Source organism: Leopardus geoffroyi, chromosome C1 (assembly GCF_018350155.1).
Source record: "Leopardus geoffroyi isolate Oge1 chromosome C1, O.geoffroyi_Oge1_pat1.0, whole genome shotgun sequence".
Classification (NCBI taxonomy): Eukaryota; Metazoa; Chordata; class Mammalia; order Carnivora; family Felidae; genus Leopardus; species Leopardus geoffroyi.
In genome coordinates this window covers 216,994,500-217,012,669 of record NC_059328.1, presented here as the reverse complement: position 1 = coordinate 217,012,669, position 18,170 = coordinate 216,994,500, and the positions used below count along the sequence as shown (strand labels likewise).

The window sequence follows — 18,170 nt, the reverse complement described above, 5'->3', positions numbered from 1 at the left end:
AGCTCCAGGGCGTGGGTGCATTTGGGCCTGGCTTGAAAGTCTAGGCCTCAGGCTCTTGACCTGTAAAATGGGGGTTCTACCACCTCTGTCCCCAGGGGGACCTGGATAAAATGACACAAAGCAGGTTTAAGCCCTGATCACGGGGTCCCGGGCACGGCTCACGTTCACTAAACAGCTGGAGCTATTATTACGGGTTTTATTAAGTGAAGAAGAGGAAGGAGCTGGGAGAGCGGGTCGTGAAACGCTTCGTAGAAATTTCTGGAATCCGGAGCGGGAGCAGCTGTCAGAGACGCCTCCAGGCAACGGTGTCATTTACAAGGCAAACCCATGAGCCGCCCGCCTGGCTGCCGGCGCAGAGCTGTGCCCAGGTCGCAGGGAGACCCGGACCCCCGCAGCGGCCTCGGCCGTGCGAGCCTCTCCCCGGCGGTAAACGGCCGTTCAGGTCTCCTCTTCCTAAAAACGAACGGGAGCTGACGTCTGGAACGGAACCGCCAGGGGAGGAGGGTGCGGAGGCTGCTCGGCCAGTCGGCACCGGTGCCGGGCCTGGCACAGCGCACGGCTCGTGAGCGGCCGTCAACCGACCGCCTGCCCGATTCCCAGCAGCTGCTCGCTTCGCTTGGGGCCTCCCAGGTACGCAAGCTCCGCGTGGAAACCGGCCACGAGTGACCGCCAGCTGATCCCCGGACGAGAGAGCAGGAAGTTCTGGGGAAGGGCTCGGCTCCAAGAGTCGGCCCAGCCCAGTAGGACCTGGCTGCCTGGGGCTCTAGAGACAAAGAATCAGCAAGAGGCTGTTGCAGCCGAGGGTTCCCTCGAGCTCAGGGAAAAGCCTAGACAGAATCTACCCGAGATCACAACGCTCGTAGAGCAAATACCAGGAAAACACACTCTAGCAGATTCCATCGGCGGCCGGCTGGGGCCTCAGTCTAACGTCCTGTCCGTGCAGCCCCTGGCTCCCCATCTCCGTGGAGCGTGGGGGGGAACCAGCCAGCGTGGATCTGGGTTGGGGAAAACAAGTCTAAGTGCCCGGCTTGCGTCGGTGGCCTCGAGGCTCGGTGGCCCTGCTCACGTGGACGCAGCCCCTGACGGCTTCCGCTGAGGAGTGTTCCCAGGGGCATGTTTTCAAACCAACAGAGAAACTCTTGGTCAAATAAACTCAGGTTTCTGATTACGATTCCTGTTTTTATGTCCAGAAAGCCCCAAAAAGGCAGTATCATGATCGCTAAGGTTTAAGTCATGTTTTTTAAATATTGGAACCCAAGCTCCAGAAACCCCAGGATCTAACAGGACTTATGTAACAAGAGCCAAGGCAACAGTAACCATGGAAAACGGACCTTCCAAACACAAGTTTCTGGAAAAGTTCACCGCAATTAGCTTTACGTGGTATCTTCCTAAAGAATTCTCAGGCAGGGACTGTTTTCAGGAGCAACATGTGGTTGCAGCAGGGTGGGGAACTGTGCTCTAGTGGGAGGAGACGTACACCCCAGTGTAGACCGTCCACACGCTTCTCCACCGCCCACCCTTCCTGCGAACAAGCCACTGGTGAGGTGGCCAAGGTTGTTCTCAGGATAAAACAGGGGAAGACTCCCTCGTGCATTCACACACACACACACCACACAAAGGAGAAGAGGGAGGGGTGAACAGGGGGTCCGTCTACACAGGGGTGGAAAAGGCAGACAGACGTCCCTTCATTCCTGCAAAGTGGCCTTTAAGATAAAGCCTCAGAAACAAGAGGCTTTTTGGTACCAGGAGGGGAGCAAGCAGTAAGGAGAATCTGGGCTGCCCGTTAGGAAACTACCCGATGAAACATACGAGGCAAGTCTTCTGGAAACATCTTCCACCATGATAACCCACGAACGAGACTAGAACGTTCTTTCACAAACTGAACCGTAAGAACCCAAGTTTCCCTGGCTCACAGCAGAGGACGCGTTCAAAAGTCAGGCTTTTCCCACTGTGGGAGCCGGGGGGGGGGGGGGGGTAATTGTGAGAGAGGGAGGTGCACTCAGAGCCACCACCCTTTCTTCAGAAACTAGACCCTCCCCTCATTGAGTGACAAAGAGGTGACAACCTAGACAGGGTCTGCCATAAATCCCCCTCGGCTCAAAGCCTGCTCACGCTAAACACATGACTGTGACAAAAATGGAAACCGAAGCCGGGGCTCCGGCTAGAGATTTTGGACGCAGGGGCCCATTCGAACAGAAATCTGGCGTGGAAACCAAGGCAGGGGCTGTGAGCAGGGATGCTGAAGTCCTGAGAAGAGTAGAGTGGAGTCCGACCGGCCGGCAGAACCCGGGCCGGCCCCGAGGGGACTCGGCGACACGCACGCGGCAGCAGAGGGCTGTGGTAGAGCCGTGCAAGAGCATCTGGGAAGGAATCTGCTGACTCAATACCCCCAAGGCCGCGGGGTCCACGGCCGCAGGGTCCAAGACCGCGGGGTCTGGGCCAGCTCTGCCCAGGATGTGGACAGCACTGCAGGGGGCAGACGAGGAGGAAGCCGCCGACTATCAGCCCCTGTGAGGTCACGGCTCGCGGACAACTCAGAAGACATGCCCCGTTCGCGTCCACTCTGGAGAGCAGGAATTTGGGGCCAACCAGGTTCTGTAATGAACACTGCAATTAACACGGCAAAGACAGGGATCACACTGTAATTCAGCTCCCAACTCCGGGCCAGGATGACTCCAATTCTGGAGGCTGCTCCCTAAAACTCACGAGCCAGGGAGGTGACGGAGAGCTTAATTAGACTTCTCGGATGTGCCTGAAAACCCGCCGTGTAAGTCGGGCACGTAATAGACTCATTCATCGCACCTGCAACATTTACCACGTGCTCGTGACGCCCTTGACACACTATCACCAGGTCAGACGGCCGCACACCTGCTTTTTACCCTAAGTATGGGGACCAGGGGACCTCGGGACACTGGAGGTCAGTACCCGTGAGGTTCCGTCCGCTCACCCCGGCACGCGCCCAGGTGTCAGAAGCCTTCAGCAGACGTACCCCTGTTACACGAGGCACACTAGTGCTTGTCCCGCCACGTGCTCCATGGGTTCCACACACACACACCACAGTGTGTTTCCTTCCCTTTGCTGGGTATTACTCTCCCGAGTGGAATCTCACTCGGAGTTTGCTGGAGGAGGGATACTCGGATGAGACCATTCAACACAAGGCCCTAGGGCAGGCTGGCCTCGTCGGACCATCTCCTCCCCACCCTTCATCCCCACCTCCCCCCTCCACCTCCACCAGACCCGGTCATTTTGGGGGACGATGAGTCACGGATGAGGCCTCAGCAGCCACTCCAGAGACAGGAGGAAGCCTGAGATCAAAGTTCAATCGTATGGATTCTGAAACTGAGGCCCAAAGGGACACGTATTTGCCAAGAATTCCATGGCAAGTCACTGAGGTGGGGGCCTTAGATCCCCAGGCCTTACAGGCCACAGTCACCATGGCTGTGATCCGCTATGACATCATTCGACTTCCAGGGAAGTGGCCGCAGTATAAACCAGTTAAGCAAGAAAACGCCTGTCTTGCACATCAATACATCGGCCACGTCAAAAACCACAGTCCTTTGAGCCACCCCCCCCCCACCCCCGCAAAACCACTGAGGCCGGAGGAGGGGCTGCCCTCCCGAACACACACATCGAGCCGCAGAATTCAACTCAGAGTTCAATTCAAAGTCTCCTTTTGGGTTCACATCTAAACTGAATCAAGACTGGGGTGCCCAGGTGGCTCAGTTGGCTAAGTATCTGACTCGGTTTTGGCTCAGGTCATGATCTCACAGTTCGTGAGTTCGAGCCCCACATCAGGCTCCGTGCTGACAGCATGGAGCCTGCTTGGGATTCTCTCTCTCCTCCTCTCTCTCTCTTTCTCTCTCTCTCTCTCTCTCTCTCTCTCACATAACCTTAAAGAAATAAACTGAATCAAGATTAACACAACAAAAAGCTGTCCTTCCAAAGCACAAGTGAAACTGACTTCCCCTGCAGAATGAGACCCCCGCACGTGGGACCCACACTTAGTAAGGGCCTTGACCCCACTGTGCCGACACTAAGCCTGGAACCTGACACCACGACACCCTGCCTGGCACTGTTTCTACAAATCCTTTGGATTCCTAGCCCTCGTCGGCCCAGCCTTGGAAAACTCTGCATTCTATAGAAAGAGCTAGACAGCAACCCTCTGGATGGATAGAGAGAGACACAACACTTCAGAGTAGAGAAGCAGGGCAGTGAGAACAGAGCAGCTCCCTCTACACGTTCCTTCAACTCTTCTGTGCATTTCCAACTGTTCATCACAAAACAGTGGGAAAAAGAGAGCCTCCCAGGGCTGTGGTTAAGCCACAAATTTCATCTCTTAGTAGCAAAACGCCTTGTTCGTATGAATCCCAGACCCTAGGCTAGTGGCATATCCCCCTCCCTAAGCAGACCCCAGAAGGGGGTGCGCCTGGGGTGATGGTCCGTCAACTCCGTGAGCAGCTCGACACAAAGAGCCCCGAAATTAATCTCAACAAGTCGGGGGGTGCCGATCTCCCCAGACGAGGAAGACCACAGCACTCTGGGATTCTTTCATCCCAAGCAGGCAGTCTGTGAAATGAAAAATCTGAGGGCCCCACAGCCGACATGCCATCAGGAGCAGACGGTGGGATGCTAGAACACGGGCTCTCACGTCTGAGTCTGGAATTCTGAACCACTTTCAAGAGGAGCTGCACTGCCAGCACATCCGGACCTCACCTGGCCTCCAGGTGGGGCCGCAGAGACTTGTAGGGAGAGGCACAAAACACACCTGGCCAGGATTTCAGCAGCACCCAAGCCTCTCCGGGCAAGCTGGGGGTCTAGGGAAGCAGTGTGGGGCCTGGGGAGTCTGAAGCAGAGAAAAAAACCCTAGATTTAGATGATGGGCAAAATGAGATTAAGTAATCTTTTCATTTTACTCCCCAGCATGAGGACAAACACAAATTGAGAAACATTGGTAAAACTGAAATTTTCCCTTTTTTTAATGACTTTTTAAACATTTCTTTTAAATATTTAGAGAGAGAAAGTCGGGGGGGGGGGGAGAGGGAGAGAGAGCGAGCATGTGAGCAGGGAAGGGGCAGAGAGCGAGAGGGAGAGAGAGAATCCCAAGCAGGCTCCACACTGTCAGCACGGAGCCCGACGTAGGGCTCAAACCCAGGAACCATGAGATCATGAATCTCTGGGCTGCAATCAATAATCAGACGCTTAAGCTGACTCAGCCACCCAGGTTCCTCAAAACTGAAATTTCGTCAGTGAAAAAATTGGAACCTGACTTTTCTGTGGCAAGACCATGAGATTCCTTCCGGCAAAGATGAGAGTTTTCCAAGGCCTCCTGCTGACACGAGATGACACGTCTGTCAACGACCCCCTCCCCCATGTCATCAGCTCCCCACCTTCTGGGGCTCAAGCAGGGCACCCTCTGGGAGCCCCTAGGCCTCTTCATGGCGCCCCCTCTAGGTTGCCTAGCCCACTACGCACCCGGGCCAAAGCACACGCCTGCCCGGTCTACGCACAGCAAACGACCCATTCCCCTCTGTAGTCCTGGCACCCGGCTCCACGGGTCTATGGATTCAAGCCATTGAGTGAAACTCACCGATACCCAACAGATAGACACAGACATATGCTTGGTAGGCGCATGAACAGATAGTTAGATGTAGCTACGGGCGGACACATCCCTCAAGCATCATGTGGTATCCACTCTGAGAAAGGCACCGCCGGCCAGGAGGCCACCGGCGGGACGAGCAGGGCCTCAAGGGCCACCACAGTCCAGGCTCTGTGAGCCACAGCTCGATCACAGAAGTCCCCGTGTGCACCGGTTCAGCTCCTGGACAGAGAAGCACAACAGCCACGCTCCCAGGGGGCTCACGTGCAGGTGCCTCGGACCCCCATCCAAGAGTCTGCGGAGGAGGGAGGGGCCGGGATGCACCCCGGATGCCCACCTCTGGGCCCGTCCCACAGACGGGGCGATTCCTGACCGACATATGCAGACCAACCCCACGGGGACAGGGTCCTCTTCCACAAACCCTGGGTACCTGCCACGCGTGGCCAAGCACCTCCCCCGCCCAAACCTCAGGACCTCGAAAGATGGAATCCCCACCACGCGGCCCCACTCTCGCGTTCCCAGGATCGAATCCCAGTCTCTCGCCCCCCCCCCCCCATCCTGAGGCTCCCACACGGCTTCGGGCCTGCACCTCCATAAGCATCCCACGGACCTGGTCTCCGTGTCCCCACCTTCCCGCCCAGACCCCCACCCTCTGCCACAAGGGCCGGGAGGTGGTTCCCAGTCTCGAGCCCTCCCTGCCATTCCCCACGACCACAGCGACTGCAGCGGCCAACACAGCTTCCAGGCTGCACGGCCGCCGCTGAGCGTCACAGCACTGCCCTCCCCACGCAGAAATCCATCACCGGTGGTCTCCCACTGCCCAAAGTGCTCTCGACCTGCTCTCTGGGGCTTGTAAGGCTCTTCTCCCTCATCCGGGCCTCCTCGATTCTCTGGAGGCTGAGGATTCAGTGCAGATGTCTCAGTCCTCTTACCCACCGGCCGGAAAGCCCTCCGGTGCCTGATTCCTACCCGGCTTCCAGGTTGGGTTTAATCCCATCCCCTGGGAGGCAGCCCTCCCTTCCCCCACACCGCCCACAGCTGCCCGTGATCTCAGGTTGCATCCCTGTGGCCTCCTGAGCGAGATCTGGCGTGTGCCGGGAGAAGGCTCAGGTCCCACACATCTGCACACCGGAAATTAAAAAATTCCCCTTTGCCACCTTGTAGGTGCTCAATAAAATCTTGTGCCTACTGCTTCTCACACTAGCCACTCCCCACACTAAACGGGGAAGATAAACAGAGCCCTCCCACCCCCATCCCTCAAAATAAACATTTGCTCTGTGAGGCCACTGGAGAAGCTCACACACTTCCACCCTTATGAGCTACCAGGTATGGCCTCAGCGGGCCTCTGTGGAGGGAGATGGGCAGTTCCAGGACGCAGCAGAATGAACAAAGAAAATAACCCCTTGAGAGTAGCACTGTTGGCAACACTTAGCTTTTGTTTCTTTCCTGCCTTGCACATAATTGCTACAAACAACAGAAACTGAGGAGTGCTAATAGTAACTATAAGACCACAGAACAGTTCAGGCCCAGAGTAGAAAATGAGTTTCCTTTCAAATGCCAACACAGATCCAAGGGTTATCTAAAACCCAGGATGGATGTGGGGAGACCAATGCTGGCCAGGCTGGGATCTGGGATCGGCGGGATAGAGTACCCCAACTGATTACTAATTTGCCGAGAGCCAGGCAGAGCTGAAAGGGGCCCGTTCTGGTCTCAGGGGAGTTGTGCCATTCACGTTTTAAAGAAAAGTACTTCCTGGTGAAGGATTTCACTCAGGCAGCTCCCTATTTACAGAGCTGTAATTATTCAACTCACAAGGATTTAACAGTTCGTAGAAAATCCGGAAGTCTAAGACAGTGCCGGAAATTTACTAGACACTTAAACATTTGTTTATGAACAAACAATGGAAAGAACAAAAATCAAAGGACGAATGCAGCACCTAAGCCACCTGAGTGTCATGTAATGAACTCTGAACAGCAATGAAAGGTCTCTCCAGATAGGGGCTGCCCACCAGATAGAGTGGTTTCATGATTGGTTGTGTCCAACCAGAGAGAACAGGTAACACGACACAGCTCTCCACTCCCAGGCACCTGACAGGAACCAAAAGTCAGGCACGAGAATGTGCACAGAGGCACTGTTGTACCAGCAGAAAGTAGGAAACTATGCAAATGCCTATCAATGGTAGAACAGACTAAAAAAACAAAGGCGACCTTTAACTACACGCAACACAGATAGGTCTTGCCTTGCCGACCACCTTCTGGTTCTTGATCTGAATGCGGGTTACACACATATGGTCAGTTTGTGAAAACTTCCTCCCTTATGACTCGGGCGTCTTTCTGTATTTACGTGCTATGTAAAAAAATAAAATAAAATAAAGAGTTCAAAAAAATTAGGGAGTTTGAAGTGGTCTCAATCCCGGCAATCCCAAACTTGAAATAATAATAGCACGTGGGAAATCAGAGCCCCAGACTGGCCTGTTGATGCCGAAATTAAAACAATGCTCTTGTTTGTTTGTCTGAAATCAGGTTCACCAGCCTGAGCTACCAGGGGCCTTGTTAGAACAGGAGACGGAATCACGGCTCACAGCAGCACCCCAGATCCTTAAAAACAACAACAAAGGGTGGGCAGGCAGGCTTACGGAAGTGCCCTCCCTGGAAAATACGCCAGCTCTCCCCCACAGAAAAGGACAACTGGAAACACAAACAGCTGAACCTCAGGGCCATCGGCTCTCTCCAAATCAATTTATTTTTCAGTACAAAAGCTAGCAAGTAATTAGCTTATCTACATTACCAAATCTTGCTGAGGACCACCGACCACCCTCACACAGACAGCATGCTTCTGGGCTGGTATTTCAGGAGTAAAAAGCCCGTTAGGAAACTAAGTTGGGTCTTATTTGGTTGAAGGCACTGATTAAAAAAACAAAACCAAACTTTCTAACTAACTTCTTCCTTTCCCCGATACGGTTGGTACGTCCCTTTTCAAGTGAAACTCATTGAATTTCAACTAAACTTACTTCCTAAAGATGCTACTCTCCCTTGAAGACTATTATCTGAGAATATGGTAACTAGGTAGCTTTGGTGAGGCTGTGTCCTAAGCTGGAAATCAATATGGTTCTATTTGCGAAAGCCTGCTGAATGTTGACATTTCTAAGACCAAACATAAATCGCTTGTGAACATGGCCGGTAATTATTTGGAATTCTTCTCCCAGAACCATGAAAAGTGTTTCCCACCCTTAAAAAATGAAAAATAAAAAGCAGCTTCTAACCACGATGCTAATGACAACCAGACGGCATGAGCAGTTTTAAAGAGGAGACAGTTGCTTGTGTAGAAACACTGTACAAATACTCCAACACTGCAGCCCAAAAAAAGACAATCCCCATCAAACAGCGGGAGAAGTGTGAAATTTGCAAATGAGCCCCTGGTTAAACAAAAACACCAATCTGTTCCCAGACAGCTTAGGGTGGCCACCTGTTCCGGGCTGGTGGCAAGTTCTGATTACCAGTGGAAGAAACAATATCTAAGCAATGACAGCCCCCTCTTGGGCCCTGGTCCCCACCCTCGAGCCTATATTTAGTCTGCTCTTCATGGAAAATGTTCCGACCTCGCACACAGACAAGCTCTTGGGCTGGTTATTCAAAGGGTCCATTAACAACCTCTTCTGGCGGGGGGGGGGGGGGGGGGGGGGGGGGGGGGGGGGGTTGTTGGTATTTGCTCTCCCTCCTGCACAAGCCCCAGAGGCAACCAAAACACCCCCTTCTGGCCTTGATCAGCTGTGAGCAGGAGCCCAGGGAGGTGGAGGGACTGGGCCCAAACTGCCCTGTCTCTGGATGGGTCATCGCTGCATCTTGGGTAAGTCACTCCACACACAGCCCTGCAAGCAGGCTTCCCGCACTGTTAGAAGAACCAAAACTCCCCGTCAGCCCCTCGGGGGCACGGAGCTCCCAGAAGGGGGTCCAGCGCCACTGCACATGCAGAGCCTTGCCCCCATACCCTGCACAAAAATAACAGATGCTGCAGAGATTGGAGATTAATATCTGCACAGTGCATTTTGCGTCTCAGAGAAAGGTACTTAACAAAGGGAAGGAATTATGCAGCTAAGCACCAGATCAGAACCCCCGAACCCTGGATTTTAAAAATAACTAAGCCTGATCCGCTTTGCCAAACTCAATCACTTAAAGCAAAGGATTCAAAGGATCTGCAGTGTCGGGAGAAGGGGGCTGGGGGACGCGGGTTTGTGTGAACGTTGAGAAACACGAGACAAGATCAAATCAGTAGTTAAAACAAGCCAGAGCGAGACTCACAAACTATAAACACCTGCGGGGGACACAGGAAAAAAGGACGCAAACTAAGGGATTTTAGTCTTAAGAAAATAAAGAGCCTGCTTTGGGACAAAAAAACACAGTGGTCGTAACAGGGCCACACGTTCCGTTGCAAAGGTTCCTGCAGCCGCCGTGGCTGCTTCTTGCTTCTGAGTCACCTCCTTCAGGCTCCCTGACAGCCCCCCCCCCCACCCCAAGCTGCTAATAACACACAGCTCTCCTCTTTCCCTGAAATGTTCTTGTAGCTCCAAACCAGCGATACCAAAACGCATCATCTGCCAAATTATCAGAACAAGGGAATACTGAGGAACCCCATCTAAATACATCACACGCCGGAGGGCACGCACGCTAAATATCAACAATCTCCGAGAAGACAGGAAGGAAGGTCCACAGAACAGCAGACTAGGACTTAAAGGACATGGCACATCAGTGGTCCTAACTCCCTGCAGGATCCCTTGATGATGTCCATCCCACCCATCCAACCACTCCCTTCACAGGGCACTCACTCCTCATCGAGGAGGTAGTGCGGACATCGATGTCAATTCATTCGGAACCGGCTTTAAATCCCTCCTCCGCTAGGTTTAAGTTCTGTGGCCCTAAGCAACTCCCTGGCAGCTGGCCCTCCCCTCACCTGTAACTTGCACAAGAGGAGCCTTGGAGAGCAGGGCCCAAAGAACATGCCCCTTCTGCTGGAGCTTTTCCATCCACAGTGACGCTTCTCAAAGTGCGGTCCCTGCACCAGCAGCACGGGCAGCCTCTGGAAACTCGTTCGAAAAACACATTCTTGGGCCCCACTCCAGACCTAGAGAATTAGAAACTCAGGGGCTGGGGGCCAGCAATCTGCTTTCCCAAGCCCTCCATGTAATTCACACGTTCGGCTTGGAGAACCAGGCGGCCCTCCGTGTTATAATGAAGACGCTACGTTATGTCAGCTGCCTACGTCTGACCTTCGCTTACACCCAACGTAAAGAAACACCAACGTTTTCTGGAGAGCCTGGCTGAAAAAGGTGTTAGGATTCAGCAAGCAGATCCTTCCCTTCCCCTCCGCACACTAAGGAAAGCTCACTTCCGCCCCAGACACCACATGTAGCTGGACTCCTTTCCACCCAAGCCAAACCCTGTCGGATCCAAAAGGTGCCCGGCCCTAACGTCTGTACTCCTGCAGCAGGTTTCAAAGCACCTTCCACTTCTGCCAGAGGATAAGTGCCATTCATACAACCAATGACGGGCAAAAAGACCCAAACTCCAGAGAAAATGTTAGCCCCTCTGGCAAGCAACCCCTGGGCATCCTGAATCACCGAGGAGATTTAAATTAAAAAAAAAAAAAAAAAATGAACAGGACCTCATTTCTGCCCTCGAAAAGCTCCCAGTCCTTCGGGCTGGAGCTGAGCCAAAGGAAGCCGGGGACACGAAGCAGGGGGCCTGAGCTCTGCCTGGGAGAGGGAGGGGAGACACTGCCCTGAGCCAGGTTGGGAGGGATGCCTGGATTGGGGAGGACTTAGATGCTGGTAAGGTATGAAATTTAACCTGGAAGCCAGAACCGCCAGCCTGTGGAGGGAGAACTATTTTTAAGGAAGAAACCGCAACATTTGTATCAATAACTAAAAGGCCCCATACCTGCACCCTTTGATTAAACTGGAAACATTTCGAATACAGTCCATACTGGCAGAGAAAAATTACACTCACCCGTGGCAGGAAGAAGGTATTTGTTCCCCAGACACGTACATATGCAACAACCAGATTAAATAATCTTCTGTATGGAAAGCAACTCTTACAAGTTCTGCCGTGGTAAGCAAGGCTGCAGAGAACGTCTGTGCAGCATCTCAAACCCTTCTCGTCTTGGGCGAAGGGAACACAGACGTGGGACGGTTTGCACATACAGCCCGCAGAAACCATCAAGAACCAGGACCTCTATCTCCAACTCACAAGGCGCTACGGAGCCAGCGGAAGTCACACCAACCCAGGTCAACTCTCTGGGGCAAGTTTCCGACCCTTTCGGGACCTCAGGGGTGGCATCACGGGATCACCAACAGCATGATGGGAGATGATATGGGGGAAGCACGTCGCACTCTGCTGTACACAGATGCTCGGCAATGCCGCTGGGCCACGGGATTAAGTGGTCCCTCGCCCCAACTTCTCAGGTCCCCCCCCCCCCCCTTGCTGGGGCTGGGGCCTTGAAGCCTTCTGTCAAAGCGCCCTCACCGGAGCAGAGCTCTGCGGGTAAGGACCGGGCCACTGTGCCTCTCCGAAGCCTTCAAGAGGAAGCCACACAAACCAGCGGCAGGGCCAGTGGGGAGCCTGGTTCCCCCTAATCTGCCACCTGGTAAGGGTGGTGGGGGGCCCAACCGCTGGCCCAGCTCAATGAGCCTGTGTGTTGTCATTCCCCACCACAGCTCGGCCGCTGGCACGCTGAATCACAACGTGCGATGCTGAAAGACGCGTTATCCCTAAGAGAAGGACAAGTTTTATTTAACAAGGAAGGCAGCTGGCTCATTTACCTCGGCCCTGTCAACCCAACACACTTTCTAAAGGAGAACCCGAGGCGGGAACCCAACAGGTTGTCCACCCTGGAAGGAGCAGTTCCGGACTCATTTCCGGGTGTGGAGAATACCCAGGCTACAAGCCGCGTTTCAGAGCACGCCACACCCCTGTGGGGAACCCCGCAGATCTGATCAGGTAAATGTGAAAAACAGCCATGCTTCCCTAAAAGCCAGAGATCTGGGAGAAAAAATAAATCTGAGTCTGAAATGAAAATTGGAAAAAAATACTTTTTTTTTTTGGACAAGGTAATATTTTAAAACAAAAACAGAATCACATTTCCCATGCCCACAAACAGGGTCACAGACACATTCTTATTGGGGAATCTTGGTGAGCTCTTTCAAACGAGATCGTGCAATTCAGCCCATCACTGAGACGTTTTTCTGATCCAGACCCACTTACGATCACTTTGAAATGAGCTTTGAACGGACGATAGCTACACATCATTCCCTTTGACAAGGCCAGTCCTCACGCCAACAGCAAAAATTCCTGAAAACGCCAAAAAGAAAAGAAAAAAAAGCAGGAAATTTTTAAATAACTGATGGCACAGCCAAGTGCTGGATTATCACTCCGAGAAACTGTCTCTCCAAAGTTTCTCGTAACAGTGGAAAGTGCTCCCAATACGTTCACCAAGAAGCTCTGAAACTATGAATCCAATGTTGTGTGCGTACACACAGGGGTTGGGGTGGGGGTAGGCCTAGCTGGATGGTCTCTGAGATGCAGACTGTTTTCCGTTTGGCGGGACGAACGATTTTTAAACTATCTGCTATGATGTACACATACTTTCCTGATGGGAAGTGGCTCTATTTTAAAATTCAGAAAGACATGTACTTTGCCACTATATCACCCTAACCCGCAAGGCTCTCAGGCAGGGCAGATCCGTGTGTGCTCGGAGTTAACTCCGCCGCTCCAGGCACCTGCTCCCTTACAGCACGGGGCTCCTGCAAACAGCTGTTGTCTCTGGGCCCCGTGGCAGTGCTCTTGGTTTCAGTAAGAGCGAGTAACCCAAGCCCTGCACAACTACACAAAAGTGTTTCTGCACAGTGTTCTTTGCATAGCAAAAAATGTCGCCCTGCCAGAATTGAGCAATCCTCTCCACTTCCAAAACACTAAGAGCACAGACATAAATCACAACCGTACCTTAAAACTGGCACAGAGCAGGAGACCGTGTCATTATCGCGAACGGACTGGCCTTCCGTGAGAAGGGGCAGTGGAAGGTGCTTTGGGAGGCTATAGACCAAGGCTCTCCATTCAAATGATCCTTTGGTTCAGACCAGACTGAATGACCTCAGTCAAATTATCCCTCCTTGAACGGCCATCCTTTACCACACGAAGATAATGAAGCTGCCCACATTCTCACGGGGTTGCTGCGGGGCCGCACAATGAGATTACAAATGCAAGAGTATTTCTGCTAAAGTTCTATACAAATGAAAGGTGGTATCATTGCTGATAATAAGGCAAAGAACAGAAGAGCATTTGAATGGTTCCTAAGCTCCGTTCACAGCCAAATGCAAAACAGACATTCCTTTTTCTAACAGAAAAATAACAGCAACATCAAAGCCCCAACTAGGATTCGTTCACTGATTCTGAACCTTATTAGAAATGACAAAGATTCCAGCCAAGAAGGGGCTTAACTTGCCACATGGTAAAGGTACCAAAGCAAGCTACCAGAAACCACCATCTAGGAACCATGTGATTTTTTTTTTTTTTTTTTTTTTTTTGAGAGAGAAAGAAGCGAAAAGAAAAATGTAACCACATCCTCTTGCTAGAAAGTCAGGATGCTTTGCTGGGAGTGCTTGGGACCCCAGAGCTTGGCTTCAAGAATGAGCAATGAAAACGAGGTGTCATGAATCACTCAGCTAGAGGTCTCTGCACAGCCACCAGGTGTTCTCGGTCAGGTGCATTCAATCCTTGTCTCGAGCTTTCATCATGTTTCATCAGACTTCTGTGGATGCAGCCAGAGAGCTGCAGAGAAACCAGGGAAACAGGCCCAGTGAGTGCCTCTCTCACTTTGACCACCACAGACAGAGCCAGGGCTCCGGCTCTAGAGGAACCTTCATGCAGTATCACCCAGGCCATCGGCAGGTGCATGCGGGTCCCACGGCCACCCACAAATCCTGTCGGAGGCACGTCGGAGAGTCTACCTCTCGAGGAATCTGGAAACATCTTACTTACATCGTCAACAAGGCGGCCGTGTGGTCTGACAGCCAGGTCCCACACAAGGCTGGAGCACTGCTCAGATCCTCCCAGTGAATTACGGAGTCCCCTACGGACATAGCTGGCCAATCAGCAGCCCAGCCGGGGCACTGTTCAAGTCCGTGGGGCTGCCAAATGCCAAGAAGGTCAGCACCACATCCACCCTCCCCATCTAACTGGCCAAGCGTCAAAGCAAGACACTCTGGGGCCAGTTGCACAGAATGCACAACGCCAAAGCAAAGCCTTCCTGTGGTCGATGCCCTCACAGATGGAGGGGAGCTGGGTGACTGCCTGCAGCCAGGCTTTTGGACAATCTCCTGCCAGGCCTTGGAACATTCTCAGTGTTCCTCAACAGCGGCCCCAGTGGCCTTTGGTTACGACAGTCGGTACCGCTGCCCACCCTGCAGGCCTTGTACCATCTCTGGCCAACCGAGGGGGAAAACATGCTGACTGAGCGTGGCTGGGGTAGAACTCCACACTGACTGCCCACCTCGTCCCCCAGGTGGATCTCGGCCGGACCAAAACGGACAGGGCAAGGAGACAATCCTGAAGCCTAGTATCGGAGAAATAAAAGCCATCCCTAATCCCAAGAGAACACAGGCCCAGGAGAGGCAGAGCTCCGCACCTCTCCTGTAGCCACCCTCGACCAGCGGGAAGAGTAAAGGGCCTTCGGGACATGTGAAAATGAAACCCAGACACTGAGGGACCCCCCTGTCCTTCTGGTAGGGCTCCTCTTCTAATACGACCCAAGACTTTTGGGAGAAAACACTCTATGGAGACCAGCCTTTGCACAGAGGCAGGTGGACACGCTCCTGGATGTGACACAGCCTGCGACCCGGGCTGGCTGTCTGCAAGGGCTCCATTCGGCGGCCTGCACAGGGCCCCTGAGTGGGGCAAAGACAGGAAGGGGGCGGCCTGGCCCCAACTAAACACGCGGGACAGAACCCCCAGCCCAGCAGCACTTCTCAAAACGTCTCCAGCGTCTAGCAAAGACGCGCGGCCCTGGCCTGGTAACCTGCCACGGGTCCGGTGGCACCAACCCCTCCGGCTGCCTCCCCCCACCCCCACCCCCGGCCCCGCCATCGGTCGGGTCACTAGGGCGGCCCAGGACGCGGCAGCACCGAGCCACTTTCACACAGGAGAGACTCCGCTGCCCATTATCAAATGAACGCCGCCGGTCCAGCCTCCCCGGCCGAGCTGGCGGCGCCCTCGGCCTCCCCCCCGGCCGTCGCCCGGCCTTGCAGGACAGGAAGCAGGGGCAGCCGCGTGCCACGGCCCGGCGCGTGTGTACACACGCACGCACACACGCGCGCGCGCGCACCCCGCCGCGCCGGGGGCGCCCGCTCCCCCGCGCTTTCCAGAAGCCCCGCGGCGGCCCGGCCCTCACCTTCGATGGCGATGACGTGCTCCCGGATCTGGTTCTGCAGCACCGGCTCCTCCACGCGCTCCAGCAGCTCGTAGATGGAGTAGATGTTGGGGTGGACCGACTCGAAGCGCTGGATCTCGGCCCGGATGGCAGCCGAGTTGGCCAGCTGCTGCTGGTAGTTCATGGTGCAGGCGCCGCGCCCGGAGCCGCGCGCCCCCCGCCGCCGCCGCCCCGCGCCCCGGGGCCCGCGGGCCGCCGAGCCCGGGGCGCCGCAGCCCCCGGGGAGCCGGGCCCGCCGGCGGCGGGCGGAGGAGGCGCGAGAAGAAAGGAGCGGGCGGAGCAGGCGCGGGGCCGGCCCGCGGACTCAGTTCATGGCCGGGACGCGCGGCCGGCGAGCGAGCGGGGCCCCGGCGCCCCGGGTCAGCGGGCCCCCATGGAGCGCGCCGCGGCGGGCGCGGCCGGCCCCGGAGGAGGCTCGCTCGGGCGCCTTCCTGCGCCGCAGCCGCCTTCCACCCCTAGGCGCTGCCCCGCTGAGCAGCCATTAAAGCCAGGCAGCCGCCGCGCTCCGAGCGCCGGGGCCGAGGGCCGCCCCCCTCCCCGGACAGTGGCCGCGCCGCTCCGGGCGCCCGGCCGCGGCGTGGGTCCGCGCGCTGCGTGCTGCGCCGCCCGCCGCGCCGGGGCCCCCCGCGCCGTGCCCGCCGTGCGCCGCCCGCCGAGCCGGGACCGAGCCGCAGGCGCCGCGCAAGCCGCGGAGCCCGCTCCGAGCACCGCCCGCCGCCTGCCCGGCCGGCCCCCTCCCTGGCACGCAGGGCTCCGGCCCACGTCGGCCCCGCCTCCGCCCGCGCGCCCCGCCCGCCCGCGCGCTCGCCGCCCTCCGGCCGCCGCCGCTGCGTCCTCCGCGGCGCTTCCCAGCGCGCCGGATCCCGGGGAATTGCGCCAGGCTCCGCCCCGCGCCCGCCTCTGGGCTTCCTGGGACTTGTAGTCCGCGCCGCGCCGCGTCCCTCCTGGCCGGGACCGCGGGTAGGCAGGGGGCGCGCGGCCGGGGCCAGGGGCGGGCGGGGGACGCGGGGCGGTCCCGCGGGGCGCACGGCCCTCCCCGCGGGCCCCTGCGCTGCCCCGGTGCCCTCGGGACCGGAAGGTGGGGCGCGAATCCCCCCCCCGCCTCCGCACCCCCGCGTTTTCCTTTCCCAGCGGCTGGCTCCGGAAGGCGCTGCGACCCACCGGTGTCCCACGGCCGGGCCGGGTTGGCTTGCTCCCCACCCGCATTTTTTAACTTTTTGCCTCTTCAGAAAGTGACCTGAGTGCTTCCCCTTAATGAGGGAAATTTCTTCGCGAAGGCGAGAAACCGCCTTACCCGGGGGGGGGGGGGGGGGGGGCATGGAGTTCACACTCCACGGATGAACTGAAGTTTAAACGTGGGTGCGAGGGGGGATGATGTACCACGGAGGCTTCCTAGGCATCCTTTCCCCTTAGACAAAAGGGCTGAGAGGTATGGATTCTACGGATCGTACGCCGCCGGCTCCGAGTGGGTCCCCAGTCCCTTGCCTGTGAACCCCCACCGCAACCCCCGCGTAAGCCCAGCCCCGGGACCCCGCGGAGCCGGACCGCACTGCAGCAGCGGCCTCGGCGCGCAGAGGGCTCTCCCCGCAAGCAAATGGGGTCGTTGCAGATGTGCGGAACACCAGGGCCAATCGGCGGCCCCACGGGGCCCGGTTTGTGCGCCCTAGGCAAGTCCCTGCGCCCCACCCACCCCAGTGGTCCTTGGGAAACCGAACAACGCCTCCCAGCCATCCCTGAGCAAAGCCGGCTGAGCCTTCCCCAGGTTCGCCTGCACCCTGCATATTGCACCCTGATATCCAGCCTCGCTGGGCTCACAAGCCCCCCCCCCCCGCCCCGCCAGACAAATGTGCCCATCATCTTCGGCATTCTGAGCCTTTGCTCCTGCCCTCCTCCCGGTCCCCAAGTCCCATCAGGGTTCCTGACATACTTAGAGTTCACTGCTCAATCTGTGATATGCCTCTGGCTTTACACTTATTGTAAGTAACTAATAACCGAGATGCCGGCATGTGGCCTCATTTTACTTAACCTATCAGCAGGCATTGGTCACTCCCTCTCCTGGAAACCCCTTCTTCTCCTGGCTGCTGAGATAACGTGCTCA

At 55.8% G+C, this 18,170-nt stretch overlaps 1 protein-coding gene across 5 annotated transcripts in view; it reads right to left on the bottom strand.

Annotated features, from left to right (window-relative positions):
* Positions 1–16,258, bottom strand: part of AGAP1 (ArfGAP with GTPase domain, ankyrin repeat and PH domain 1) — a 553,911-nt gene extending 537,653 nt beyond the window's left edge. For 2 of the 5 annotated variants that reach the window (XM_045481824.1, XM_045481825.1), the window contains exon 1: positions 16,034–16,258. In XM_045481824.1, coding sequence (XP_045337780.1) covers positions 16,034–16,196 — 163 coding nt within the window. In that variant the 5' untranslated portion in view covers positions 16,197–16,258. The remainder of the gene's footprint in view (positions 1–16,033) is intronic. The other 3 variants (XM_045481826.1, XM_045481830.1, XM_045481831.1) reach the window with 2 other exon arrangements.
* Between the last annotated feature and the right edge of the window lie 1,912 nt (positions 16,259–18,170).